General features: G+C 43.3%; 1 protein-coding gene across 1 annotated transcript in view; it reads right to left on the bottom strand.

The window, feature by feature from the left end:
* kiaa0825 (KIAA0825 ortholog) overlaps positions 1-26,312 on the bottom strand; it is a 110,553-nt gene that overhangs the window by 62,157 nt on the left and 22,084 nt on the right. The window contains exons 8-22 of the mRNA XM_084551590.1: positions 25,638-25,723; positions 25,207-25,458; positions 21,229-21,506; positions 20,314-20,464; positions 18,178-18,368; positions 16,623-16,829; positions 16,352-16,459; positions 14,478-14,617; positions 11,273-11,452; positions 8,701-8,931; positions 8,307-8,611; positions 8,010-8,116; positions 5,649-5,793; positions 3,583-3,738; positions 2,061-2,155 (exon numbers count right to left, since the gene is read on the bottom strand). Of these exons, the coding sequence (XP_084407716.1) occupies positions 2,061-2,155; positions 3,583-3,738; positions 5,649-5,793; positions 8,010-8,116; positions 8,307-8,611; positions 8,701-8,931; positions 11,273-11,452; positions 14,478-14,617; positions 16,352-16,459; positions 16,623-16,829; positions 18,178-18,368; positions 20,314-20,464; positions 21,229-21,506; positions 25,207-25,458; positions 25,638-25,723 (2,632 nt within the window). The remainder of the gene's footprint in view (positions 1-2,060; positions 2,156-3,582; positions 3,739-5,648; positions 5,794-8,009; positions 8,117-8,306; positions 8,612-8,700; positions 8,932-11,272; positions 11,453-14,477; positions 14,618-16,351; positions 16,460-16,622; positions 16,830-18,177; positions 18,369-20,313; positions 20,465-21,228; positions 21,507-25,206; positions 25,459-25,637; positions 25,724-26,312) is intronic.

The raw sequence follows: 26,312 nt of genomic DNA, 5'->3' as shown, positions 1-26,312 counted from the left end.
TTTCTGCTGAAAAGCTCAATCTGCAGATGATGGATGAGCCATCATGCTGAGGGAGTTAAAGTGACAGGTGACAAAGAAGGACACACACACCTGTATAAATCCACTCTCCCTCCTGTCTGGCCCCCGATGTTACACCGTCAAGGTAGCGGGGTGAATGTGTATGTATATGTGCGTGGTGTGTGTGTGTGTGTGTGTGCGTGCAGGCACAAGTGTCCCAGCATGTGTCCTGCTCTGCTAATGAAGTCATCTGAGCAGTGATTTAACAGCCCTGGTTTAAAAGCCTACCGCCCTTAACTCATAGCCTTGCTCCATTAGAATGTGATATAAACCCTGGGCACAATAACCGTCCTGCCACTATAACAATATATAGAAGGCCAGTGGGCCACGCTGCTAACTCACACTGTCCGGGGAGCGAAGCAAAAAAAAAAGAAAAAGAAAAGGCCTGTGTACTGCAAAAGGAAGTCATTCAAGGAGACTAAAACTCGTAAGGCAGAAAATGCAGATCATCACAAGGTCACTATGAAGGTGTTTTTGTACAGTGTGGGACATAATTATTACTATTAATACAGTTAAGAGTGAAAGTTTTATTCTTCCAGCGAGAAGGAGGTGGTAAAAAAGTCACTGTTGTGCATGCAGCCTCTATGAAAACAGCCGAGGGCACTTCAGCCTGTGGTTATGCATAAAGCATTATCCTTATCTGCACAAACAAATGGATCACTGGATCAGACACCAGTGCGCTTATCCCGTGAACGGCCCCGTCTGTAGCTTGAGAGATATTTTTGAGTCGGAGATGGATCTGAGAAAAACTTTGACAGCTTACATGTCGCCAGCCGTGAAACTAACTCGCTGCTCCGTGCGAGCGACTCAGACAGAACCAAAACCGTTCTCCAAATCCTCCATGAAATCTGCTCCTCTGGCCCAACAAAGAGAGGCTAATGAGGCAAATGACAGAATCTCAGACACTTTGATACTGTGAGATTAGGGTGAATTATATAACCTTTACCCCTTCCCGCTCCCACCCTTCCTCGCACTTTTTTTGGTTCCTTGTCAGAATTGACTACTCTCTCTCTCTCTCTTCCTTTTCTCTCCCTCTCTCTCCCCCTCTCTCTCTTCCCCTCCCTCTCTCTCTCCATGTCACTCACAATCTCAAATTGCAAGTCCAATCTCTGTCTCATTCGCTGTCTCTTCCTATCTGACTTCATTTCCACTTCATTCAGTTTCTATTCATGAATGCCCAAACACTAATTTGGCTCAGTCAAGCAATGACAGTATCTGTTTTAACATGCAACAAAGCAGCATATAACGGGAGGAAGAATGGAGGATGTGTATGTGGGTGTGGGAGGTGGGGGGGGGTAGAGGCACGAAGGCGACAAAGCTCGTCACAGCACAGAGCTGCGTACTTCACCCTTATTAGGCCTGTGTCCTTGGCAGATGCAGAACTTGCCCTTTGTTAGAAAGGTGTGTGTGTGTGTGTTACAATGGCAGTGATTTAGAATGGATTGGGCGTAGGCGTGGAGACAAGGTGCAGTAGCCCCATAGCTCCCTGATAGCTGGCAGCGTGACAGCTGTGAATGGAGAACAGGGAACAGCCTGAAGTATTGCAATCTAATATGTGTCACATACCTGCATAAATATTTATGCCTGTTGCAGAGGAGAACAGGAGGGGAGGGGGGGATGGGACAAGAGTGGTGGTCTTGGGTGAAAAAACTTTAAACAGGTGACATTTGGCCAGTTTTTATCCATCTTTAAGTACTCCTGCTTTACTCCTAAGGTCTTAAAAGGTCCCAAACAGGCAGGCACAACTCAATTACCAGATATATTGTCTAGTCAGACACACTGGATCCATGATTCCACACGCACACACAGAATATAACAGCACTCCAATATCCCCTTTCAAAAGCGTTTTTTTTCCCAGCTCAGCCTCATGTTATGTAACGGATAAAAGTTTAAACCATAGAATAGCTAGGCTGCCTGATCCACGCGAGTTTGGAGGCTTTTATTTCGATGCAAAACTGAGGCACACAACGACACATGCACGCGTAATGAGCGAAACGTTTTACCTGTTGGCCAGCAGAGTTTTGAAGGTGACCTGACTCATGCCCTGATAGGCTGGCAGCAGCCTCGGCCAGTCCCATACCCAGTCGACCACGGCACTCTGTTGATGTATGAGGATAGCGTATTGTTAGTTATTAATCAGGGTTAATACCATCAGTGCATTACCGCTCCAGCTGGGACCCACTAACAAAGGAGGAGGGGGGTCTCCAGCGTAGGCCACCGACATCAGGCGATCAATCATGTCCGCACAAGAAGGTTTTTATTCCAATAAGACAGCAATTAATTTATAAATCCATTTGGGGGGATGTAGCCATCATTTATAGAAAGATAAATCAATTTTTGGAGGGAGTCGTTACTCTTCTTGCTACGCCTTTTTTTTTTCTTTCCATCTTCAGTGGCACCATGCCAACCCCCCCAAGTCTCTCCTTTCCTCTCTCTCTCTCTTTCTCTCAGACACACACACACTTGGTACTATCACCATATTGGGAAAGCAAATAAAAATCAGATTGCTTTGATTGCAAAAATGTCACTCTTAACTCCAGGCTGAGTTTTATTGACAAAAGGAGGAGAACTCCACTCGTTCTATCCATCCATCCATTCCCCCCTCCACTGCTTCTTCCTCATAGGTGATTGATGGATGTAACTTTTTTTCTTTTCCTCCTCCCTCCATTTTATTTGACAAACAACACAGGCACCTGAAGCGGAGAAGGCATTTTAATCATTCTCTTAATAGGGTGTTTCTATGCAAAGCTATGCAGCCTCCTGTGATAAGCGGAAAACAGGCCAAGTCTAAGGATTAAAATGTGTCTTGAAAAACAATAGCAACGGCACATCTACATTATAAGGGATTACAAATGTATAAATACATCTAATCTATTTTTTTCTTTAACAAGTAGAAAGGCACGCAAGCCTATCTTGAGGAAATACTTTCTTTATTGTTTTGTGTGATGTTAACGTTATCTCCCTCCCTTGAAGAGAAAAATATGGCAGAAACTCTTACAGCGAACTAATGCTACCTGTAGCCAGACTTAACCCCTTTAAGGAGGAAAAAAATCTAACAATTAACTGAACATCGTGGCACTCTTGGGGATAGGTTTGGGATAAGAGGGTTCATGGTTCAAAGCCCCAAAGAAGTGCACTTTAAAACTGCACTCTCCTTTAACATTTCTCATTTCTTTATGAAAAAGAAAACTTCTTTCTTCTTTTCACCTTTTCAGTGCTCTTTTCTTCCCGCCAACCCAACTCCTGCTTGGAAAAAGCAGCATCCTATGGGGGAATGGGAAAGCCAAGCCCCAGAAAGACCTGACAACTTCAGAGACTACCACAGTATCCAGCTCACCAGAGACTCAAACTGCTCCTAACCTTCAACATTAAGCTTCTGGCCTCGGTTAAAGTCAAAATGACACCTAGTCTAAAAACTTTCACATAAATACTCACTTGAATTAGAAATACAATTTCAAAGACATGTCATACTTCTAAAATCAGTGATAAATACATGTTCTGCAGCCGAAATAAACAATGACTAACCTGATCCAGCTTCTTCTTGCCAACGTGGTCAAACTGGTGGAGAGGGTTGAAGCGGGGAGCGTCCACACGACTCCCGAAGCCAAGGTCAAAGTTTACCAAGGGAGGAGGATCATTTGGCAAGTCTGTGCTTCCGCTGAGTTTAGACATCAACAGTTCCTGTGTCCAAGACGTATGGGGAGAAAGGAGCACAAGACGGAGACATATCATGACTGACAAAACAGACAGGAAGTATGTGGAGAAAACAACAAAAAAAGTTATGGATAAGTTGACTAAGCTTTCTCTGACTCGCATTTTCCCTCGTGATTTTAGGAACATTAATAATGATAAAAAATATTTCTGTACTGATGCCTAGCTTGACTGATGCAACCAAACTACTAAGTTACTTTAGGAAATCCTGGATTCCCTGGATGTGTCACAGTGTCCTTTTCTGCGGACTTGTGAAACTGTGCAGGTCTTGATCTGAGGTCACTGAAATGTTCCTTCCATAAATACTCAAATGCCATTTGGGGTAAGTTAACTTTCACTTTCTTATGACTTTAAACCATAAACTGTGTGCATTCAGCTTAGTGAACTGTAATTAAATTACACAGCACAAGGCTACTCTGAGACTATGTTTACAAGTATTTCTTACATTCAAAAGGTAAAAATATTACTACACTGTAACATCACAGAACATGTTTCTTCTGTTTAACAGTCATGACATGTTTTTGATAATGAACTCAATTTTATAAAGTTAAAAAAACAAAAGGTTTACCAACTTGAAATGTATTCTAGTGTATGTTATTATTGGCATATATTACAAACTACAATTAAAATTATATTCATTTTATTGTAAAGATAAAAAAAAATGTATTTCAGAGAGTGTGTTTTCTACGATTGAGAGCTGTACAGAAATAAAGTAATGAAAAAACAGCAAATCAGCATAAGGAGAGAAAAAGAAAGGGGTCTTGAGAACACCAGTCCACTTTCTAATTTTCTATAACCTTTGCTGTGGCTACTTAGAGCAGGTGTCTTGCAAAAAGTACAGTGTAAAGTAATGAGCTTGTGTACTGTATGTCTTGATATGTGTGTTCATGGGCATCCTGATGTGAACTCGCTATATTCCCATCCGTCAGCTTGACATGGCCTCTGAACCTCCTCTCCCTCCACTTCACCACCAGCCCAGTCTGTCCCTGACCTGAATGTTCTTGCCTTGACCTTGGCTGGGTAGAGACGCTGGGGCTGCCAGGAGGGCAACTCGGACCGTTCTTTGAGAAACCCACTCACATTCTGTCGGACAGCAGTATAGGGTTATAATAGCTGTTTATGGATCAACAGAGGAAACGGTATACAGTGTTTGTGTTTGTATTATTGCATGATGCCTTAATAGGCAGGAACTTGTCTGTAACAATGACACAAGCTGATGAAAGATAATTAGACTTTACGCTACTTTTAATAAAGTTTGGCAGTGATTATTCTCAGCATCAACCAATTTCACAATTGGACTAATACTAGCAATGAATTATGTCAGTGTTTTATCTATTATATCCAAGTGCAATAACAGTAATGTGTTATTTTTTTTGTGAGTTGATCCTAAATACATCCGGCATCCATAACACTCTGTAAAGTGTACAATCTGTCAATGAAAACAGTCCCCTACAAAGACAATATTATTCACACGTTTGAGGGACACTTTCTATAAATGACAAAGTCCAGTCTTCATATCAAATGATTTAAACTATTTGGAAAAACGTTCCCTTTAGTTATTTTTGTAGACAGCCAATTCTCATTTTGTTCAGTTAATACTTGAGTTAAAAAAACAATAAAAAATCAGATCTCCTCCAAAGTGCTTTATGCTGAATCCGGTAACTCCATGTCTCCCCCTCTCCTCTACATGCGGTGAGTGAATAACACAGAAAAACCACTGTAGGTTTGCACCCTTGAGGTCACCTGAACAACAGAAGATCAGAACAAGCAGACTGCTCACACAAGCAGCAGCCCTCTTCCCTCTGTCTCCCCCTCCTGAACAGCCTGCGGCCTCAGGCCAGCAGCCACCTAATTGCTGGGGAGAGCGAGTGCTTCCCTACCTCATTGCCTTGGATGATGTGATAGATCTGCCTCAGGTAGCTGCTGCCACCTGCTTTGTGGCAGACCTCCAGCAGCATCAGGCCTATTTTCTGCTCAGTCAGTTCAGCTGCGGCAGCTCCTCTCTCCCTTCCTTGCTCAAACACACTGAGAGACAAACAGCGATGGAAAGAGGAGAAGATGGGAAAGAGAGCACAGAAAAAGACAAAATACAGAGTGAGGCAAAAAGAAAGGAGGGGAAACAGGGGGAGGGAGGGTGTCAGCTCATATCTGAACACCACCTCTGGCAAACGGAGCTTTTTCTAGTTCAGAAAGGAGTTTGGGCTAAGATTTGGAATTAGCTATACACCAGAAAATTAACCAAATTAAAAGTTTCAGTGTCTAGACAAACCATTCACTCCAGAGGGCAAATGAACTTAAAATGTAATTCTTGGAAAGAAAAGATATTACATTCTGCTCCAATATGAATATGAATATGAACACAACAAATTATTAAGGGTTGAATAGGAAAATCATTTTCACTGTTTTCATTGCAATTCATGAGATACATAGCGCACTTTGACCAAAGGATGCTGCTGCACTAAAAATGATTGGTGTGTGTGTTTTTAAACGCGCGCGTGTGTGTGTGTGTAATTGTATGTCAAGGTCCTCATGCATGTACAGTCCCCAACCCTGGCAGACGCCCGCATCATTTTCCTGCCCTTCCTGTATGGATGGATATCACACTGCCGTCCATCAAACCTTCTCCTTCACATACACTTCCTGTCATTGTTCTCGCTCTCTTTCTCTCTCTCTTCCTCTTTGTAATTATAAGGTGGCAGAAACGGTGTCGCCTGTCAGCCAGCCATTGGCTGTTTGACATTGAGAGTGGCAAAAGAAGAGGAGCCCCGTCTCGTCCATATACATCGCCTCATTCTTTTGCCTGGCGGCCTGGCGGTGGTGTTGTCGGTGTTGGTGGCTGTGCATCCGTGTCAGCACCTGCGCTGTATCCTTTCCTGTCCATCACTGTGCAGGTGAAGCAGATGATTGGATTCAGTCAGCGGGGTGATTAATGAGGGCCCCTCCGGATTTGGGACAGCCTATCAATCATGTCATTAGGGCCAATGTGCCCTGAAAGAGGCAGACCTCCGCCAAGGAATAACTGCATTCATCTTCATCTGTGTATGCATCCCGTCAGCCCAGCCAGGGTCACCATGATGGAGAACAATAATCTTCTCCTCTACAAATTACTTTGCAAAGACAAGCTGGGTGGTGCGCAGAGGGGGGTTACAGTTGGGAAAGAGGGGAAAGTGAGATGAAGGAACAGAAGTGGGCTCATACAAGGGGCAAATGTTCTTTGTGAAGGGGTTTACTCTGTACGTGCGTGAGAAGAAAGTGAGAGAAGCGCCCGTTGTTTTTGGAGTTACAACATCCACGTCGCTCTCTCACTCTCTTTCTGACACTGTTTTCTGATTGTTTACAAGCCAGGCGTCACTTCCCTGTGAAGGTTAGTTTAATGAATAGTAATGATCCCACTGAACGCCTCCGACAGGTGATACATAATCACTCTTCTTTCACTTTTCCACTCAAACCCCTCACCACCCCTCCACCACCCATCTCGTCCTTTTTTTTCCCCCCTCCCCTGCTCGTCCCCTTTTCCTGTCACTGTAACAGACAGCATTTCCTAGAACTGGCCATAATCTACTCAGTGTTTTTATTTATTTCATTCTTTTATAAAATTGTTACGCCACTGAATCACCTTTTTATGAGGATGGATGCATCCAGAGTTTGTTATGATGAAGTGAGCGCCCAGAGGCGCAGTTTCTGGGAACGAGCTACAAAACGCAAAAAGCCAGAGGTCACAGATCAGCCAAAAATGAAAGCTGCTTTTCCCATCACTCCCGCCTGCAGTCCACTCAGTCAGACGCCATGTCCATTATTTACCACAAAAAAAACCCATCGGAGATTCATTGATCCAACCCGTGAAGGCTTTCAATGAAAAATTACCTTGAACGTATGATACATCAGAATTTAAATGCTCAATTAAAAAAAAAAAACGTATCTAAGTTGATAGTCCATCAGACTATCAGCTCTCAGCTTCTATCTTAGAATGGATAAATCAGAAAAAGAGTATGTTGGATAACTGATTTCATAAAAATATACATACATTTTTTACAATCCAAATGTTCTCAATAAAATACTGACTTAGCTTTAATGAAGGCCCAGATGAATAGTCAATACTGAATAAGACTAATGATGGATGATGAGAAAATAAGTATAAGCATAAGTAGTATTTTCTTGAGTGATCAGAATCATTGATATTTCTGCCACTCTGTGCCGTCTGGTCCGGACCTCATGCTCAATTTCTACAGTTGACCTCTCACCTGTCTAAGCTGAGTCTGCGGGCCTTCTGCAGCTGCATGATTGTCCACTTGGGACTTTTTTCCTCCAGAGCCTGTATCACTTTGTGCACCGTGGGCTTGGGTACACCCTGTCAGAGACCAATATGGTAAATGAGTACATGTATGGTACATATCAAATCCTTCATCGCTATAATTAAAATTATTCAGGAAAACTATAGACATATACACAACAAAACATCCTGGAACAATGGTCTATTTTAAACCGTATTTCAAACTCCCTACTAATTAATACTGTTGTTAGTAAGTCATATTCTTTACCTTTTCCTGAATGCCCATGGCAGCCTGAAGGCACTCTGCCAGCAGGGACAGACGGTCCTTTGCCCCATTGTCCAGTGTCAGACCACTGATCTGCTCTAGTGTTTCTGGGTCCTCCAGGCCCTGGATCATGCAGCCCAGCAGGGCCCAGAGCAACAGGCCCATTAAGCGCAGCTGCCGGGCATGCTGGGAGAGGTGTTTCTCTGCCACTTGGAAAAGGTAGCGGACGGGGAGAGGCAAGGCTGCTACGACCGTGGGCAGGTTGGTGAAAATGAACGACAGTGCTTGAATGGCTAAGGGTACGACAGCTGGAGGGAGAAAAGTAGTGTTAGTTTTGGAAATAAAACCACCCTCAAATTTCTGTAAATTGAAAATGTGACAGCCAGTGTGTGCATACTGTTAGTGGCAGTGTCCTTTCCCCTTGTATCCAGTGGTGCGTAGTTCCACTCCTTCGGTATTTTAGCCAGGACACTCTCTGGCACATTCCACTTGGACAGGGCTCCACTGGTCTCCGCTGTGGCCTGCCAACCCAACACCATGGACACCAGGTGTATCAGGAGGCTGCTGGTAGATTTGGTGAATATTCCTCGGACACAGCCGATCACTGCAGGTAATGTCTGCGTTGTGTCTGACAAAGGGGAGACAGAGTGAAGGCAGCTTGTAAAAGATGGGTTAAAGGGACGCTCCTAAATCTATATGTCAGTTATTTTAAAAATGTAATTAAAAATAAATCCATAGAGTTGAGCGGCATGAGATCAAGTACAAAGCCGATGCCTACAACGTTAAACTAAACTATGAGGGTGGATAAAGTAATTAAGAAACCCAGCACACTGGGTACAAAATTCATTCATTCATCTTCTGTAACTGCTTTTCCTCTGGAGGGTCATGGGGGGGGATTCAAACCCAGAACCTTCTTGTTGTGACGCATCGGTGCTAACCACCACACCACTGTGCTGCTGGGTACAAAATGCCAGTACTTAATTAACTTTTTTATAATGTGTAACATTTCAGATTATAGTTATTGTAGTTTAGTCCTTTTCAAACAAGCAACAGTCCCCAACACATAGTTCCCAATACAGGAAGTCAGTAAGTATTCCACTTTTCAAACAGTGGTTAAATATAGGCAAATGAATAGATTCTGAATTCAAATAGCACTGAGGTATTCTCTTGAAATATCAACACTAAAGGCAAGAAGTCAAGCTAGATTCAGATGTTTTTTTATCCAACCCAGGTGGCCTGACGGCAGGAATCTTACTGCCTTCTCCAGGTGCAACTGTGTCTTTCATCGCTGTGCCCTTTCATATCCTGCTCGTATTGATAGCAGAGCAGCTATAGTGCGAAGTTGTACGGCACGCATAAACTTCCTACAGCTCCCGTTGTAAAACCAAAGGCTACAAAAGAGAGAAATGGCATTGTGGCGGCACTGGAAGTGCACTCGAATCTCTGGGGACGCCTAACAAATGTGTGACCTCAGAGCCACAGAAAAAGAGGAGAGTGGAACAGAAAATGGTATCGCTTTTCCAAAGAGAAGCGCTCTGTGGCAGGTGAGACCCAGACCTATTTTTCAAAGTCACTTGATTCTCAGACTTTATACCGCCTGCTACTGTATTGACTAGTGTATTGATTTGAAACAACCTGCTACAGTGTGATGAAACATCAGTGTAAGTGGGGAAATAGTGAGACTCTCAACGTAATCTATGGAAGTTAACTCAGCGAACAGTTTAAATAGAAATGGGGGCACCGGGGGTATCCTGTAACCAAAATTATTATACAAAGATTTGGAACAGTCCAATAATTAAACTAATTACCCAGTGAGGATAAATGTGGATTGGATGACATTGAGAATTCCTCTCTGGCGCTCTCTATCTCTCTCTTGCTCATTCCTTCTGTTGAGCCCTCCCTTGCTCCGTCTCCATCCAAATACTCTTCCCCAATCACCCTAATTTATGCTACAATAATTACCACTCACCCAGGATATAAGAATCACCACTAAAAAGAGCTCCGTACTCCACAGGAGTTCATGATTAACGCTCTGTATTAAATCTTGCACCAGAAGGAGGCAGAAAGAGTTGGGGAATAATTGCAGTCTGTGTCACAGCATATTACAGTCTTGCTTAAGCTCATGTGCATGTAATGTCAACACCGGTCTAAACAGAGATACTCTTTGTGGGGAGATTTACTCAGATTCAGATTTATTATATCAACTGCATTTTCTACATCAGTGAAAAATAAGGTCAAATCTTTAAATGAGCTTCTTAGAGTCATTTCTGGTTATTGAAGCTAAACATTTGTCTTTTAACTTGAACTGAAAGGGTGAAGAGCTGGTATATTAACCTCACATCATGTTGTATTTTTAACGTAGATAGAAAGTACAGTATTAAGCCCTAACACCCAAATATCTTTAAGCTAATCAAAAATGGAATTATGAATACCTTAAAGTTGATCACGTGCACCTCCCCAGAAATGTAACTAAGCGTTGGGGCGAAGCAGATCGTAACAACTGTGATTGGTCCGAAATGCATGTCCTTGTTTGAGTGACAATCAAGTTTTACACACCATCTACTCAGATGTCTTCTCAATGCTCTGTGCTGCAGTAATTTTATTGGAACTAACTGTTGACCCACATGTATTAACTTCAACTCCAACAAGAAGTTCCACTCGCCATTGTGTGAAGAACAGAGTGAAACCCAACACACCTGGCCAGTCGTCGTCTAGTCTTTTGGTGGCGTAATTACATAACAATGCGGACACACCAGCGCACAGGTATACATGCATAAATGGTGTAACCTCCTATGCCGTCATACGTACTATAAATTACACTTAAGGAGCACCGTGCAGAAACATCAGCAGTACTGACACCACTTTTGGATGAGGATGACACTGGTGAGCATAAACTTTCCTAATGACTGTCCGTGGTAATGAACCCTGAACCACAACCTTACCTGTACAGCTAATGTTTACCACTTTACCTGCCAGTGAGTAGAGGTGTTCCCATATGTGTGCCCTCTCCAGGTATGGTTGGAAGGCCTGAGTCAAGGCCTCAGGAGCGTGACTCAGGCAAGAGAAAAGGCTGAACAATGCGACTATGAAGTCATCTCCGGCCTTGCGATTCTCCGCAGACACTTCTAAATCGCTCTCTTGGCAGAAATCTGACCAAAAAAAACCCCCAAAAAAACAGTGAATATGGTGAGACATTTCTGTGGACAATACAAATAAATGTGCGGACAATGAAAATGCCAATACATTTCTGAAATCCTGGCATTGTGGACACTTGACACAAACAATTGAATGGACAAAGAGGCTTACTCATACACACACATTCACTCCAGCTTGCGTGTAGGTTAGAGTAAAAAAATGTTTTTGTTTTTTTAAAAAATAAGGATTTAGAAAATATCCACTTTATGGAGGTGCAGTAGGAACAGAAAGATGTAGAAGCCTATCCTATGAAACAGCATCTTGATTTCTGCGAACAAAAACACATTGGAAAATGTCAAGGCTGCCCAGCCTGACACATGTTAACAGAAAGGGTGAACAAAAGGCGTTGTGGAATAGAAGGGGAAGAAGAAAAATCCACATCTGTGTTAGATGGAGAAAAAAAAAAAACAGACACAAAAAAAAAACTGAAAAAGAAACAGATTTCAAAGCCCCTGGCTGTGGGATCCACACTACACGGAGACAGGAAGTGAAAAGGAAGAGGTTTTGACAGGATGTCCTTGTGGGGCTTGCTGTCTGAGCACAGGGCTGAGGATGGAGGTGTGCGTGTGTGTGTAACCCATATGGATGTCTATATAGGCTATGTGTTTTGTGTGCTTATAAGTGTGTGTGTGTGTGTTAAGTTGACAGGGGTTGCTGAGGAAAGGCCCATTGCTCCAGAGGTGGCAGACATCCAGCGGTCTGTCAGTCTGCTGTGTGGGAGATGACAGCTATTTGAATGGGAGAGTGTATGCAACACAGCAGTCAATGAGGGGGCACAGTGATGGAGGGCTGTATGGCTTCCTTGTGACTAATGCTGAACTATTTTAAAATGACAGGACTAAATTAGCTGCTATATTATGCGGGCAGTAACATCAGCCACCTTAATAATACTCGGGTAGGAAGAACTGATACCACTCAAGGTCTATACGAGAACAGATTTCCTCCACCTCCCTGTCTCTCTTTCTCCCTCTGCATCTCTCCTTTTCAGTCACAATCACACATCTAACATGTATAGTAAAAGTGGACAACCAGGCTGACCAACAATAAGTCTATTAGGCAGCATAATGTGGATTATACCGGCATCTTGTTCGCTGCCTGTCTGGTAATTGGTCCTTAAGGAGAGAATGTTCTGGATATCGCTGCCGTGGCTGCACTGGTCCAAGGAAACAGGGGTGACTAACATTAATTTCCACTTGGGGTGCTGGAGAGCATGGCAGGTTAACTAGGTTCCTTTTAATAATGATCCCATTATGGAGCAGCAGATGACTTCAGAAAAACAGATGTCAGCGCGCTGGCACATCTCTGTGGAGTTTCCACTACTCCTGCAGCACACAATAATTCCAATGTGTTTATGTTTCTATGCCTATTTCTCAGTTGCTTTTTTTTCTGTTTTTCCCTCTCTGTGTCTCTAAGCGTATCCAACCTTGATACATAGCCAACGCATACACCTGTTTATCTTCCGGACAACCAGTCAACCAGTCACAAGGGCCCTCTCTGCAACCTCTGTAATTGGAAGCAGACACACTGGAGATAATAAAAAGTCTACGCGTGTGTGTGTACTCGAGGTAGTGAACCATCTAATTTCGGGTAAGCTGTGCAAACACGTAAACTGATACTGTAGATGTGGAGGAGATACATTTTCAAATCATCAGACAATGTGAAGGTCACTTAGTTGGCTTGCTAGCTCTCTAACAAGTTACTGTGCTTTGTTATGGCATATACTGGGCATATTGAAATATGTGCCACTCAGCACAATAGGGCTATTCAAAAGTGGTAAAGAAACGTTAGCATATAAAATATGTGCCTAACTCAAAGACTGAAGTGTTTCAATAACAGGTAAAAATACAATAAACTGAATTCACCATCTTGTGACAATACAATGTTCTACTGGGAAACGTTTGGACCTGGCACTGATGTGGATGTTACTTAGACATGTAGCACCCACCTAGACCAGACCAGGCACCCCCACCCCATAGCAATGACTCTCCTTGATGGCAACAGCCAAGGTTTCCAAATTCCCTAGATCTCAAACTGATCAAGCATCTGTGGGATGCACTGGAACAAGCCTGATCCACAGAGGCCCCTCCCCTCAACCCATAGGACCCAAAGGCCCCCTGTAACAACATTCTGTTTCCAGACACCACAGGACACCCTCAGAAGGCCCATGTCCATTCTCTGATGAGTCACAACTGTTTTGGAGGCACAAGGGAGACCTACACAATATTAGGAAGGTGGTTTTAATGTTGTGGCTGATCGGTGCATATACATGTATGGCAAAGTGTAGTGGCTCATGAGAGTGTAAGCATTCAGTCAAGCTGTTCCTTCTGTCTGTCTGCTTCCTGGTTAATTACCCCGTCACCGCGATAACACGTGAGAGTCAGCGCTTCTAGCGTTGATTTACGGCAGCGTGCAGAGAGAAGCATGGCAGGGCCTCTGAGTCAGACTCAGACCAAGCGAGAGAACAAGACAGTGAGAGTTGTTATTAATGAGGTCGCTATAATGTGAATTAATGTGCGAGTGCACAACAGTCTTTAAAGGTTAGACTGTTGCCGTGTGGAGGAGAAAAGAAGGAAGGGAAAATCTTTAAAGGTCAGAGCGTATGCTCCGCCTGGGCCTGTTGAGTGTTTATTACTGCGCTCTATTGATTTAGTGATGATGATGACCTAGGTGAAAATGATGATGATGATGGCAAAGATGCTGACGATAACTTCATAAAATGGACGGAGCTCATCTAGAGTCTGTATAACTCGCTTAGGATCTTAAAGCACCCTGATTAACACACTGGCAAACACTTCCCACCCAAACTGATCAGGAATTTAAAAAATGTAATATAAATGAATGAAAGTGTTTTTCCTAAAAGATGGACAGGCATTTATGCAGCACAAATGCATGCACGCACACACACACACACACACACACACATTACCCTTTATCAATGGACACACACCAATTCATGTACAGTAAAAAAAACAGACTCACAAGAATTTTCCAGGAGTATTCTGGGCAGGTGACAGTCTCTGTACAGCAGCGTTCGCAGTAGCAACTTGGGATTGTGTCCTGGGTCAGAGGTCAGCAGCCTCAGCTGACATGCCAAGGCTCCCTGGCCCATAAGGCCATGTCTGAGAGATGGAAGAGAAACAAGGAAAACAAAGTTGACAGTTCTGCAGTGTCAGGTGAGCATACAGATAGCAATCCATTTAGCAAGAGACAACAAAGATGGGAAGAAGCTTCAGTGAAATGAAAGACAAAGACAGAAGTCTTGGATGACAATCTGGGAGGGAATAGTTTGGGAATAGCTACAGTCTTAACTTCCTCCAGTGTCACTCACTCTAGATATAAGCTTAGTCTCCAAATGCCTTTACTCTTGCTTACTTATACTGTGCACCGGGAAGGAATTAGCTCTAATCTTGGCCAGCTAAAAGCAAATTAACATTTGGGAGACAGCCAAATACATGAATATACAGCAGTACCCCCCTCCTACATCTTTTGTATAACCAAGAGGCTGCAGCCAGCTGTGGGTAATGAGCCGTATCCTCGGTGTGTGTGAATGTAAGTGTGCGTGCGTGTGTATACTCTTCATGGCCTATGCTTGTGGTTATGTATGTGTGCACGTGCGAGAGACTGCAGAAGTGTGTGTGTGTGTGTGTGTGTGTGTGTGTGCGTGCCTGCATGTTACTTTATACATCTCAATAAAAATCTAATGGAAGGAATGGACAGAGTTTGTGAAGAGCAAGGAGGCGAGAGGCAGATCAGGGGGTGGCTGCCCAGAAATTAACCATTCTATTTGAGCCAAAAGGCTAAAGCAGGGTGCACCCCGCTGCTTGACTGAGGAAAACTATGCCTTAGTCTGACAGCACAATTTATGATGTCACTGGGACCACAAATCCAGAAGAAATCCTCTTTTAACTGCACTGATAAATCTACCCAGCTACAGCGCAGGGTCAACTTACAGAACCAGGAAACACACACACACACACGCACACACACGCACACACTACAGCAAGAAGTAATGCAGAGAATGAATGTGCGCAAGAACAGAAACTTGACTTCAGATGCTTTTTTCATAGCCTGTAATGCTGGATGATTTATTTACGTCCTTTTTGATTTTATTATTGTTTTATTTAATAACCATAACAATGGGTTTTATTTTAATGGACTGGGGAAAGATTTGGCCACTGACGTCGGGTCCTGGATGAGAACCTGTGGATCTGGCCAGGGGCCAGTGGCAGGCCCCATGCTGCCTTTGCACTGAAGGCAGGAGGTGGGAGCAAAGAAATAAAGAGGTCATAAAAATAAACTAATTTCAGCTCTCCAATACTTAGGAGCATGCGAGTGCGGGTTAGTTTGATTTGTGCTCCATCAGCACGCAATGACATCATTCTGGCTGTGAGGGAAATGAGAGGGGAGGAGAGTGGAGACAAGGGTGAGGGGAGAGAGTGATTTACTGCACAGTGGAGGTCACAACAGTAACTGGACACAAATGTACACACTTGCATGGTGGTGTACATTCAGGCGTGTTGATGCCTCTTGTGTAAAGCCCTCCACAACAAAAACAAACTTGTGTCAGCGGCAACAGTAGTTTTATTTATTATTTTTTTCCCTTTCTCGCTTGCATCTGTGTTAAATTACCAGAGCGACTCTAGCTTTAAGCCAGAGCAGCAGGGGCATATATCTGCACATACAGCATGCAGCTGTAAGTCCACACTCACATATGGTTCTGTATACAGTGGGTGGAGGTGCGTCATGGCTTAGCATACCTGAGTGTGTATATGCGTTTGTGTGTGAACATGCATACTGTATGGTACCTACTGTACAATGGGTGACAGATGGTATGATGGGCGTATTTTACATACCGTATGGCCTGCTCTGTGAAGAGGTCAGGGTTGATAGCGTTTCGCCAGTGCACAGAGCTGTTGGGCTGGTGTGGTGTGGATTCCCTTGCCACATTAATCATAAATGTCCTGGAGGATTTAAGATTGCACACGGCATCTTTGAACATCTTCGGTTTATAAAAATATTGCAGATGGACAGTCTAGGTTCATTGGATAAAAAGTACACAACCACTGTTCTGCCTTGGTTTTACTTTACTACAGTAATAACAACAACATAATATAAAGTACTAACCTATATAGCAAAGATAAGGGTGCTGTGGTCATGATGAGGACTGTCAGGAGTTGCTCACACAGTCTGTGGATATGGCATGGCCAGTGTGAACCACCTGCTACGACGGTGAGAGCTGAAGAAGGATCAGAGTGAACCGAGGCCTCGGGACTTTCACAAACACTCCACATGAGGTGGTCCACATACAGCAACACAGCTGTAATGTCAGCTCTGGAATACAGGGCGAGAGGAACAGAAAAGGTGAATGCACAGATGAAATCAGAAAGGACGAGATATGAGTTAATGGGTGAAAATCCGCAAAGATCATCTCCCATTACGCCATGACTTCACAGCTTCAATGCAAATCCAGTCAGATCCGTCCTTGTAAATTTTACTGTTGGAAAGTTAAGTGTCTGGGCTTTGGATTTCACCATGAAAGTCATTTCTTTTATTGAAACCACCCATTGCTTTTACATAAACACCAATAAATCTGTTCTCTGAAATGGTTGGGGAATGCCGCTCATCTCTCATCTCCTCATCGTTGCTTCCCTGTGGCCTAAATCCTTATTGGAGACACACAGGGATAGACTGATACAGGAGGGGTGAGGCAGCATAAAAGTAAGTACTACACACGTAGGAGACCTGGAGAAGCTTTGAAAAGACATCTGTTTAGCCTAACCAAACACTTAACAACCGTCACTCCTGATACACACACATCTCCAAGCAACATAAACCAGGCTTTGCGGTGACATCTTGCGGTATTCCACACGCATACCGCACTTTATCTTGGTCCACATTTCTTCCTCTTACTGTGTCATATTTTAAACCATTTCTTGTCATAATTCAGCAGGCAGGGAGAGGACAACCCAGCGAGTGAAGACACTGCAGCAATGATGCCCTACAACACTATGATCAGACCTCTACGATCAACCCCCTCAACAAAATATACACCGGTCAGGCATAACATTATGACCACCTGCCTAATATTGCATAGGTCTCCCTTGTGTCTCCAAAACAGCTGTGACTCATCAGAGAATGGACATGGGCCTTCTGAGGGCGTCCTGTGTTGTCTGGCAACAGAACATTGTTAGTGGGGGTCTCTGAGGGGAGGGGCCTCTGTGAATCAGGCTTGTTCCAGTGCATCCCACAGATATTTGATCAGTTTGGGATCTAGGGGATTTGGAGGCCAGGTCAACACCTTGTGCTGTTCTTGGGCTGTGTCCTGCTGGGGATGGCTGCTGCCGTCGAGGAGTGTCTTTGCAATGTGGTGGGGGTGTCTGGTCTGGTCTAGGTGGGTGGTGCAAGTAACATCCACACCAAAGGTTTCCCAGCAGAACATTGTATTGTCACAAACTGGTCAACGTTAAATACTTCTTATTTTCTGAATATTTATGTTTAAATGATTAATCGGGACAGAAATGTTTAGAATCGGTCCAATATTGAGCAACGTTTTAACCCTCTACCATGAACTGTGCATTGTAATCAAACAGGCGTTGGTCTGCTGCTAAACTGCTAAACAGCTTGTTTTGTTAAATCCAGTGAGTAACCAGGGATACCAGTTCAATTCATGATAAAGCACCTGATTTGCAGGTGTCGCTTGTATGAAGCACGGGCACCGGCATATCTTTGCACCAGCTGCTGTAACGTCTCCGACAGCACCTGGCCGAGCACGTCCTTGGCCAGCTCTGCGGGAAGGACCGCCCACATGTCACTGCGAAGTCCACACAAGAAGTAGAACCACATCTGCAGCGAGAAGGAACACCGCTCGCCCTGTGGAAGAAAGTGACGTAGGGAAAGGAGTCGCAGATGAAGATATGTTTTGATACGGACATTGACAGTAAACCAAAAAAAAAAAAAGAAATCAGAGAGCAAAGGAGATAAAAATAGAAGGAAAGTAAGAGAGAAAACCTGAAGGAGAAGAAAGAGAGAGAGAGAAAGAGAGGCAGGTCTGTCAACACCAGGATGTCTCAGTGGTCATGCCACCTGCACTCTGCACCTGGGTTTCTTCTCCCACTGGGATTTTAGACTGCTTTAAAGTCCTGAACTGGAGATCACATCACAACAGGCGCCCACTTGCATGCACATACGCACTCACACATACAAAGAGAGAGAAAGGGAGAAGGGGAGAAGCCAGGATTTCTTCTAAAAAAAAAAGAGAGCCAAAGACAAGTGAGAGTAGGAAGAAAGAAAGGGAGACAAAGACAAGGGAGGACAGATGCAGAGAAAAAGATTATTATCCTGGCATCCTGTAGCTTTGTCGTAAAATATAGAAAGACACATTCGTTCTTCCACCTCTACTTGCCCAAACCCCTCACATTTAACCTCCAAAAATAACATCATGGTGTGTGTGGCAGGGCTACTGACACATCCAAAACTTCCCCTCGCCTTTAACTCATCATGCAGCTGGATCCCTTCTCAATTTTCTCTCGCTTCACCTCATCTTTTTCGTATTTTACTATATTTTACTTCTCTCTACCTCCCTTCCTCCCTCCTTCCTTCTCTTTCCTGGTGCCTGTCATATTTGGTCATTGAGGGGAATGCTACCAAGCTCTATGTGCAGGTTTCCATCTTTTGCATGTAGACTAGTGCACATACTTTGGATTTAAAACCAAAAGAATCCCCAACAAAAAATGCATTTTGACTCTTCCATGTCAAACTTTGATTAACCATTTACATCAAAAAATACTCCTGTACAGGATTCAAGTAAAGAGTAAAAATTGAAGGGGAACTAAGAATGAAATAAAGTTTTTTTCTCCTATGATCTATCATCTCAAGTCTCAAAAATGTAGCAATGGTCATGTTTAAAATTGCCTTGGATTGACTTAATTGACCTCATATGTTGTGTTTTTTTTTACTGCAGCATATTTTAAAAAAAATCTGCCAATAACGATTCATGTGTTGAAATGAATGTAAAATAAGAAAGATTGAAGCTGGAGGAGCAGAGGTCCCTCTGGAGCTGCACTAAGCTGTGAAAGAGCCAAGACACAAGCTGGGGATCCAGGAGACGGAAACCTGATACATACCATACACACCAAATGAAACTCACATCCTGAGATGCTGCTGCACAACCACACGTACATTCATTTGTACAGATGTACACAGAGATGGTTGAACAAAAGCACACACCTGCACACAGCAGGTCTGTCTGACACCAGTGACCCAGAGAAGGAGGGAGGAACAAAGGGAAAAAAAGGCAAAAGCGGGATGAAGTAAGAAAGAGAGGGGAGGTTTAGATTGGTTTAAGGGCATAAAGGTAGGGGAGTTCCAGGGGCCCTATGCTATTTCCAGACAGTCCCAGTGTAGACTGCAGACTTCAGACAGCTGAATCCCTGGAGCCCCCAGGGCAGCATGGAAGCCACAGATGTTCTCAGGGAGCTCAGAGTAGAAGGCTCAGTTAGAAGAAGAAGAGTGGGAGGTAAAGGTATTGTGGGAATGAAAGGAAGAAGCAAGAAAGCTCTAGAGTATAATTCCTAGAGTTCCTCAAAATCTACGGAACAAGCCTGCTAAGACACATGGCATTAGAATTTCCTCTTTATTACAATAAAAGGAGTGAAATTAACAATACCGGAGCTAGTTTACGAGCTACTTTATGATTTGGGGTAAACAATTTATACTATTCATTTGTGTTAAGTGTTGAAGTGTATACAGACAAATAAGAAATCAAGATGTTTTCAACTAAACAGAATATAAGGACATAAGTGTTAAGACATATTACCTCATAAAAAGGTTTGGGGTCTGCCCAGTTGTGACTTTCTGCATCCTGAAAAATGCAAGTGGAGCAAATCTGGATACAGTAGCTGGTCAGCTGTTCTCGCATCGCCTCCGCTGTATCGCGGAACTTCTGAATAGGTAGCAGGGTCAGGGGTCTAGGCACAGAGGGAGGAAACAAACCTTTAAAGATAATTACATAAAATACATCATCTATAATACACAAGGCATAGTAAAAAAAAAAAGGGAACAAGCTTAGCAGGGTCAAGAGTTCAGAGTTTTCCTGTAATCCAGGTGCATGATTAATTACTGTATATTCAGTGAGCTATCAAACAAACATGAGCTCAAATGATTAGATGAAAGAAGAGATAATTTATTCTAAACTTTCGGTGTGACATTTTATATCCTTTAAATCTGCTCGCGTTGATACCTTCTAGAGAGAGGAAAGGGCTTGGCAGGGGTGGAGGAGGCGTTAAACTAGGGGGACTGAATGGTATAGGGAGGGGAAAGCGCTTTATGACCAAATAGGGCACAGTATAAGGGCAGGTGGAGGGGCGCACGCGGCCAGAGGTGGAACAGGAGCACAAAGATGCACCGGAATGCCCTCCACTTTATCTCAAATATACTATATCCTCAGTTTTTATTATTATTTTCCCCCCCAAATGTTTCTTCTGCTTTCTATTTCACAATTGTGGACACAGTTTCCAAGTGTCCAAATTAATGGTGAATGTGAGTTTGGCATTTATCAGTATTAAAAATATATATTTTTACTTGTCTACAAAGACAAACTACTTCCAAACTACTTGGGATGAATCTACACACTGAGATATAGTAAATCACCTAAAGTAGGTGACAATAGATCATTACATTCCAACATTGTATTTTCCGTCAACAGACACCCATGCACACACATTCTTCTCACATTTTAGCTGCAGTAATATTTGAATCCTTCAGTCTGGCGTTGTAATCTTCTAGCCGCTGTTGCACATAAATGCACGTGGCCAGCAGGGCAGGCAAGTTCTTCAGGGGTGCAGACGACGGTACCTCCAGAGCCCTCTCCTGCACACGACCCAACATGGCAAAAGCCGCTCTGCCACATGCCTCCACAAAGCTCGATCGCACCCCCAGGAGAGAGCTGTCCCTGCAGGCTGCTGCCAATGGCAGTAAGGCATCCAGTTCATCCATGATTGCTCCACAGAACTGAAGGGGAGACAGAGAGCAAAGATGAGACAAGATGATCTCAATAACAGAAGGAAAATCCGTAACTAAGTGGAAAAACAGAAAAAAAACTTCAGAGAGAGAGACCTCATTAGGTGTAAATAATGGAACATTTGCAAAGAGTCAGTGGAATGACAAGGATTCAAGATTGAGACGAGTATTACCCATGCATTATTCTAACATAGTGCAAGCCATTACAGCTCAAAGGCAAACAGTGATCGGTGCAAATGTAGAATACAGATGTCTGAAGACATGCCCTCGACATGAACCTTCCTGCTGAACATGCAGAAGTGGTATCAGGTCAAATAAAACATTTCACTTCTGAGGATACGTCAGCACATCGGTTTAATTTTTAAACAGATTGATTTTTTAAAAGCATGTGTCATGTTATATGTTCAAACGGATATGTTATATAGTGCATAGGAAGATGCTGGTAGTCGGCCAAGATGAGAGGAAAGAAAAAGAAAAAGCGAGGTAAAGGTGAGACTGAGAGAGCTGCTTCAGCAGTGTAAAACACCTAACGCTTATTCTATAAATGGCAAGAGCAAAAAGCGAAACTTATTCACATTTGTCTTGGAGATAGGCCTATAGGGACAAGGCTGTCAACAACTTTCCCTCTCCAGGGTTCAGGAGACTGCCTGATAAAAGCACTACAGTATATGGCCGTACATCTGCAGTAGTACTGTGTCTGAGTGTTGGAATTGTGAGTCATTCACAAAATAAATGCATATAATATAATATTTTAATCCACATTCTGCTATACTGCAGAGGAAAAAAACACACACCAACACTATGCACACACACCTTGATACCACTGCCCCCGCTGCCTCATGTGCTTCTTATTTACATCACACTGAAAACATTGAAAGATGATCAGGCGAGTGCCAGGGAGTCACGTATGTGTGTCAGTTCAAACAAAATTTATGGGCCCATATACTGTATGTATATGCGTGAGTTATGAGTCAGGTGGATCCCTAAAAAGCCTTACATAAAGCATATTTCCTATGTTCCCTGGAGCTATCGTGCCAGGTCACACAGAGGAAAAAAATATAAGTCAGACAGGTGTATGACAGTTGAATTAATCAGTCAGTCACATATATTACAGGTTTCTACAGTCACACTACTACTTGACTTACTGTAGTGGCTGGAGATTCGACATTCTGTCACATCAGAGCTACAGCGCCTGTGTGTACACATTGACAATCCCACAATCTCTTTGCACAGTTTTCTCCATAAAAGCTTCCTGTGGGGCCTCGGAACAATGGCCGTTTGGACAATTAAGTCAATATCTGACTGCGTGCAGTCATTAGGAGCTTAACTTTGACAGAAATAATACAGTGACAGGCATGCAGCACTGCCAGGACGGTGAGAGACGCTCAAGAAGCATCTCGTACACATAAGAGTATTTGGAGACACACACGCACACATTTATAGCTGATGCATCTTTGCAAGCACGCTCACAAAAACAACCACACGTATGCGTCCGTGTCGAAGTCAGACTGAAACCTTAACTAGCGAAGATCAAAGTCTGGAATCCCCACCAGGACTATTGCAGCAAGGTGAAATAAAGTTTTTAGGTTCTACCGAGGCCTATTTGTGCGTGCAGAGTGTGGAGTAGACGTACGAGTGGAGAACAGAACAGGCAGGTGAGGGCTTTACTGAAGTCTGAATACAAAAAACAAAAAAGGTAATTCTGCTGTTATAGAGAAGTAACATCAAGGTTTGGAGGGTCTAGGAAAGCAAGGAGAGTTCAGTCCCAGGTTCTGACAGGAGGGTAGGTCCCAGCTGTAGAGAGGGCACTATTTGTTTTTCATCTACCTGCCAATAAAAAGTACACAGTGTACTCTGATGGATGAATAGTATCAGAGCAGCCTGCATATTTATGGTAATACAGACAGTGGAGTGGGTTCACATGAAATAAGTGAGGATTGAGGTATGAACATATGAATATAAATGTGTGAAATATTGATTCATCATAATGCCTTTGGACCGACGATATTTCATGGTTACGTCTCGTGAAGTAATTTGCTCTCTGCTCAAACACGAGGGCATGTGTCAAAAAAAAAATATATAATGTCTCACGGTCTTGTCTTGAATGTCTGTCTGGCTCAGTGTTATCGAATGCAAATGCATGCATGTATAACCTTTGGGCTGAAAGGCTCTCATCTTTGAAGCGATGACCTACACATAAATACGTTGTACAGGTCCGGAGCGCAGACAAATTCTGACACTCGTTAGCAATGAGAGCCACAAATGCTGTCAGTGTAAAAGGGCTAAAGGAGGAGAGAGTGGGAGTGGAAGGAGGAGGAGGAGAGAAGAGAGGCGAGGCGGTAATGATAAGAGTCTGTGCAGTGTAGAGGAGAGAAGTGGGTAGCAGAGGAGTTGAGAGGAAGATGGAGAAATGTGCGTTAGAGAAAGTTTCAGGTGGAACTCCCTGAAAAGTTGCGCAGCAATAATAAAACAGGAAAGATGGTAATGAGAAGGCAAAGAAAAAACTGCATAGTGTTAGTGAGTTTGTGACTGTCCAGCCCCAAACACTGGAGAGACTTTGTAGAGTTGGGTAGTAAGCCTGGGTTCTCATCAGACACTGGTCTTCATCTTGAGAAAAGTTAATCTCTAGTGTCTACTTCACTTCTTCCTGCCATTTCCCAGGCCCTCTCTCCTCATCCCTTTGCTCACACTATCCTTCCTTTATCCCGCCCTCCCACTTTTGACTTTTTGCCTTTGTGACACGTCTCTCGATCATTAGCAGACCCTACATCCTCAATTTCCCCCATTGAACACCTTTCTCTACACATCATCTAACCCTCATAACATCACCCACACTGGCTCTCAGTTAGTTCCCGTCTCTGTTTTGTCCCTGGAGTCCTCCCCACAAGTAACACTGATGACTCTTCCCAAGGCCCTTTCTGATCCAGGGAGTCAACCGTGTCACGCCCAAATCATTTGGGCTTTCTATTACAGAGGGAGCTTTCGCTGGAGCAACAAAGAACATTAATCTCCCAGGGTCTGGGTGTTGCTGTAGACCCGCATTGTTCAGTCAGGTAGTAATAAAGAAGGATGAACAGAGGACAGGGACACCTCTTATGTGTGGCAAAACAAGCTCATACACGAGATGAGGAGTTGCGGTCTCACACAGAGGTTGTCCAGGATTAACATATGCATTAGACCTGTGGGTGTCTTTCACATTTGGGGCACAACAGCTCAGATTTACAGATGAAATATCCGTCCCGCCCAACAAAAAAAGAAAAGAAAAAGAAGAGAAAAACAGGGACTGAATCAAAAGTGTTTAAAATTGTTGGCACTGAATATTAGTTAGAATTGACACAGAATCTCTACTTGGATGGGCCAATAGGGGAATACCAAAACTGATGCAATGTTCAGAATTTGTACTGCAGTCTGTCTTGTTTTTAAAATTCCACTTGAATGTTTTAATCTTTTTAATCAAACTATGTAAGCACAGTAATTTTTCGTAAAATCAAACTTTGTTGATTAAATATTGTAAGAATGTTGAGTCATTTTTCATCAAAACTAAAACACTGCCCTGACACATTATGAGCTTTTCAGACAAGAAAAGCTGGATAACTACAGAGATAAAAGTGCTCAGGGAGAGTCCTGAAGCAAACGCCTTAAATTGGGAGAAAACAAATACTGGTCTATTCTACTTTATATCCAGGAGTACCTTGGCTATCATTATGGGAGCGTCTCTCTCTGAGTGGGCATAGAGGGAGTCTTCTTTGAGACGCGTGCTGCTGGCAGTGATGACGGTGCGTCCAGTAGCGGGGCTCAGCGTGACAGAGGTGTGTCCAGAAGAATGCAAGGCCTCTTCTTGTAGAAGATTCTTGGCACAGACGTCGTCCAACAATACTTTAACACAGTGCTCCATGTGAGGGACTAGTCCCCTGAATGCTGACCTCCAGTTAAACTCCAAAACCTGTGCCAGAAAAACAGGGGACGAGCCAAGAGTCAGTTCAAGTTTGTGTGCTTTCTATTTCCCTGCTACAACTTCTCTTGACACTTTTTAATTACAGAAAAGGTGATGAGTCTGAATGGCATTGAATGGTTGTAGCAGACTCAATACTTTCTTGCAAGGTACACATGGAAAAGTCTCACCTCTGGTGTGGAGAGAAGTGTTTCTGTGGCAGATTTCTTGCAATCTGTTGTCATGTCTGCATCATCTTTACTCCTATCCAAGAGGCCTGAATGGAGAACAAATTGAGCAATGCATCTTAAGTGCAGTAACTACGCTCGGACAAGCTCTCAAATCATGACACTCACATCACAACAACGGCCGAGAAAGACAGAGAAACACTTGAGATGAGAAATACTCATTTGAATTTGATAGCTTGTGATAGTCCGTAGCACCTTTTTAAATCTATTCATTATTTAGCGTGAATATTTCCATATCAATTATAATAACTTGTATAATTGCTCCCCTCTTCCCCCCCCACTAGCCAATATGAGACACAGTAACCGGAGTATGACTTCATATGCCTCAAAGGGAGTGGGGGAAAAAATGCTAATGGTTAGACTTTACAAGTCTAAATTTGGGGTTTAAATTTGATTTGAACCCAGATAGTATAAACCATGCACGGGGTAATTCCGCGGGGGGATATCGTGTAGACACGAGGTAGAGGGGACTGTAGGGTGACGTTAAGACAGGCGTACAGGATGTTGGGTTGGGTTGCAATTAAAACGCATGAACATCAAGGCCACAGTTTCTTAATCAGAAGGCGAAGTGTAAGACCCCAGGCGAGGCAATTTAGCTGAACAAGACTGCATGCAATG

Source organism: Chelon labrosus, assembly GCF_963514085.1.
Source record: "Chelon labrosus genome assembly, chromosome: 9".
In the NCBI taxonomy this organism is placed as follows: Eukaryota; Metazoa; Chordata; class Actinopteri; order Mugiliformes; family Mugilidae; genus Chelon; species Chelon labrosus.
Note: the sequence above shows the minus strand (reverse complement) of the source record. Positions and strands in the feature narration are given on the sequence as shown.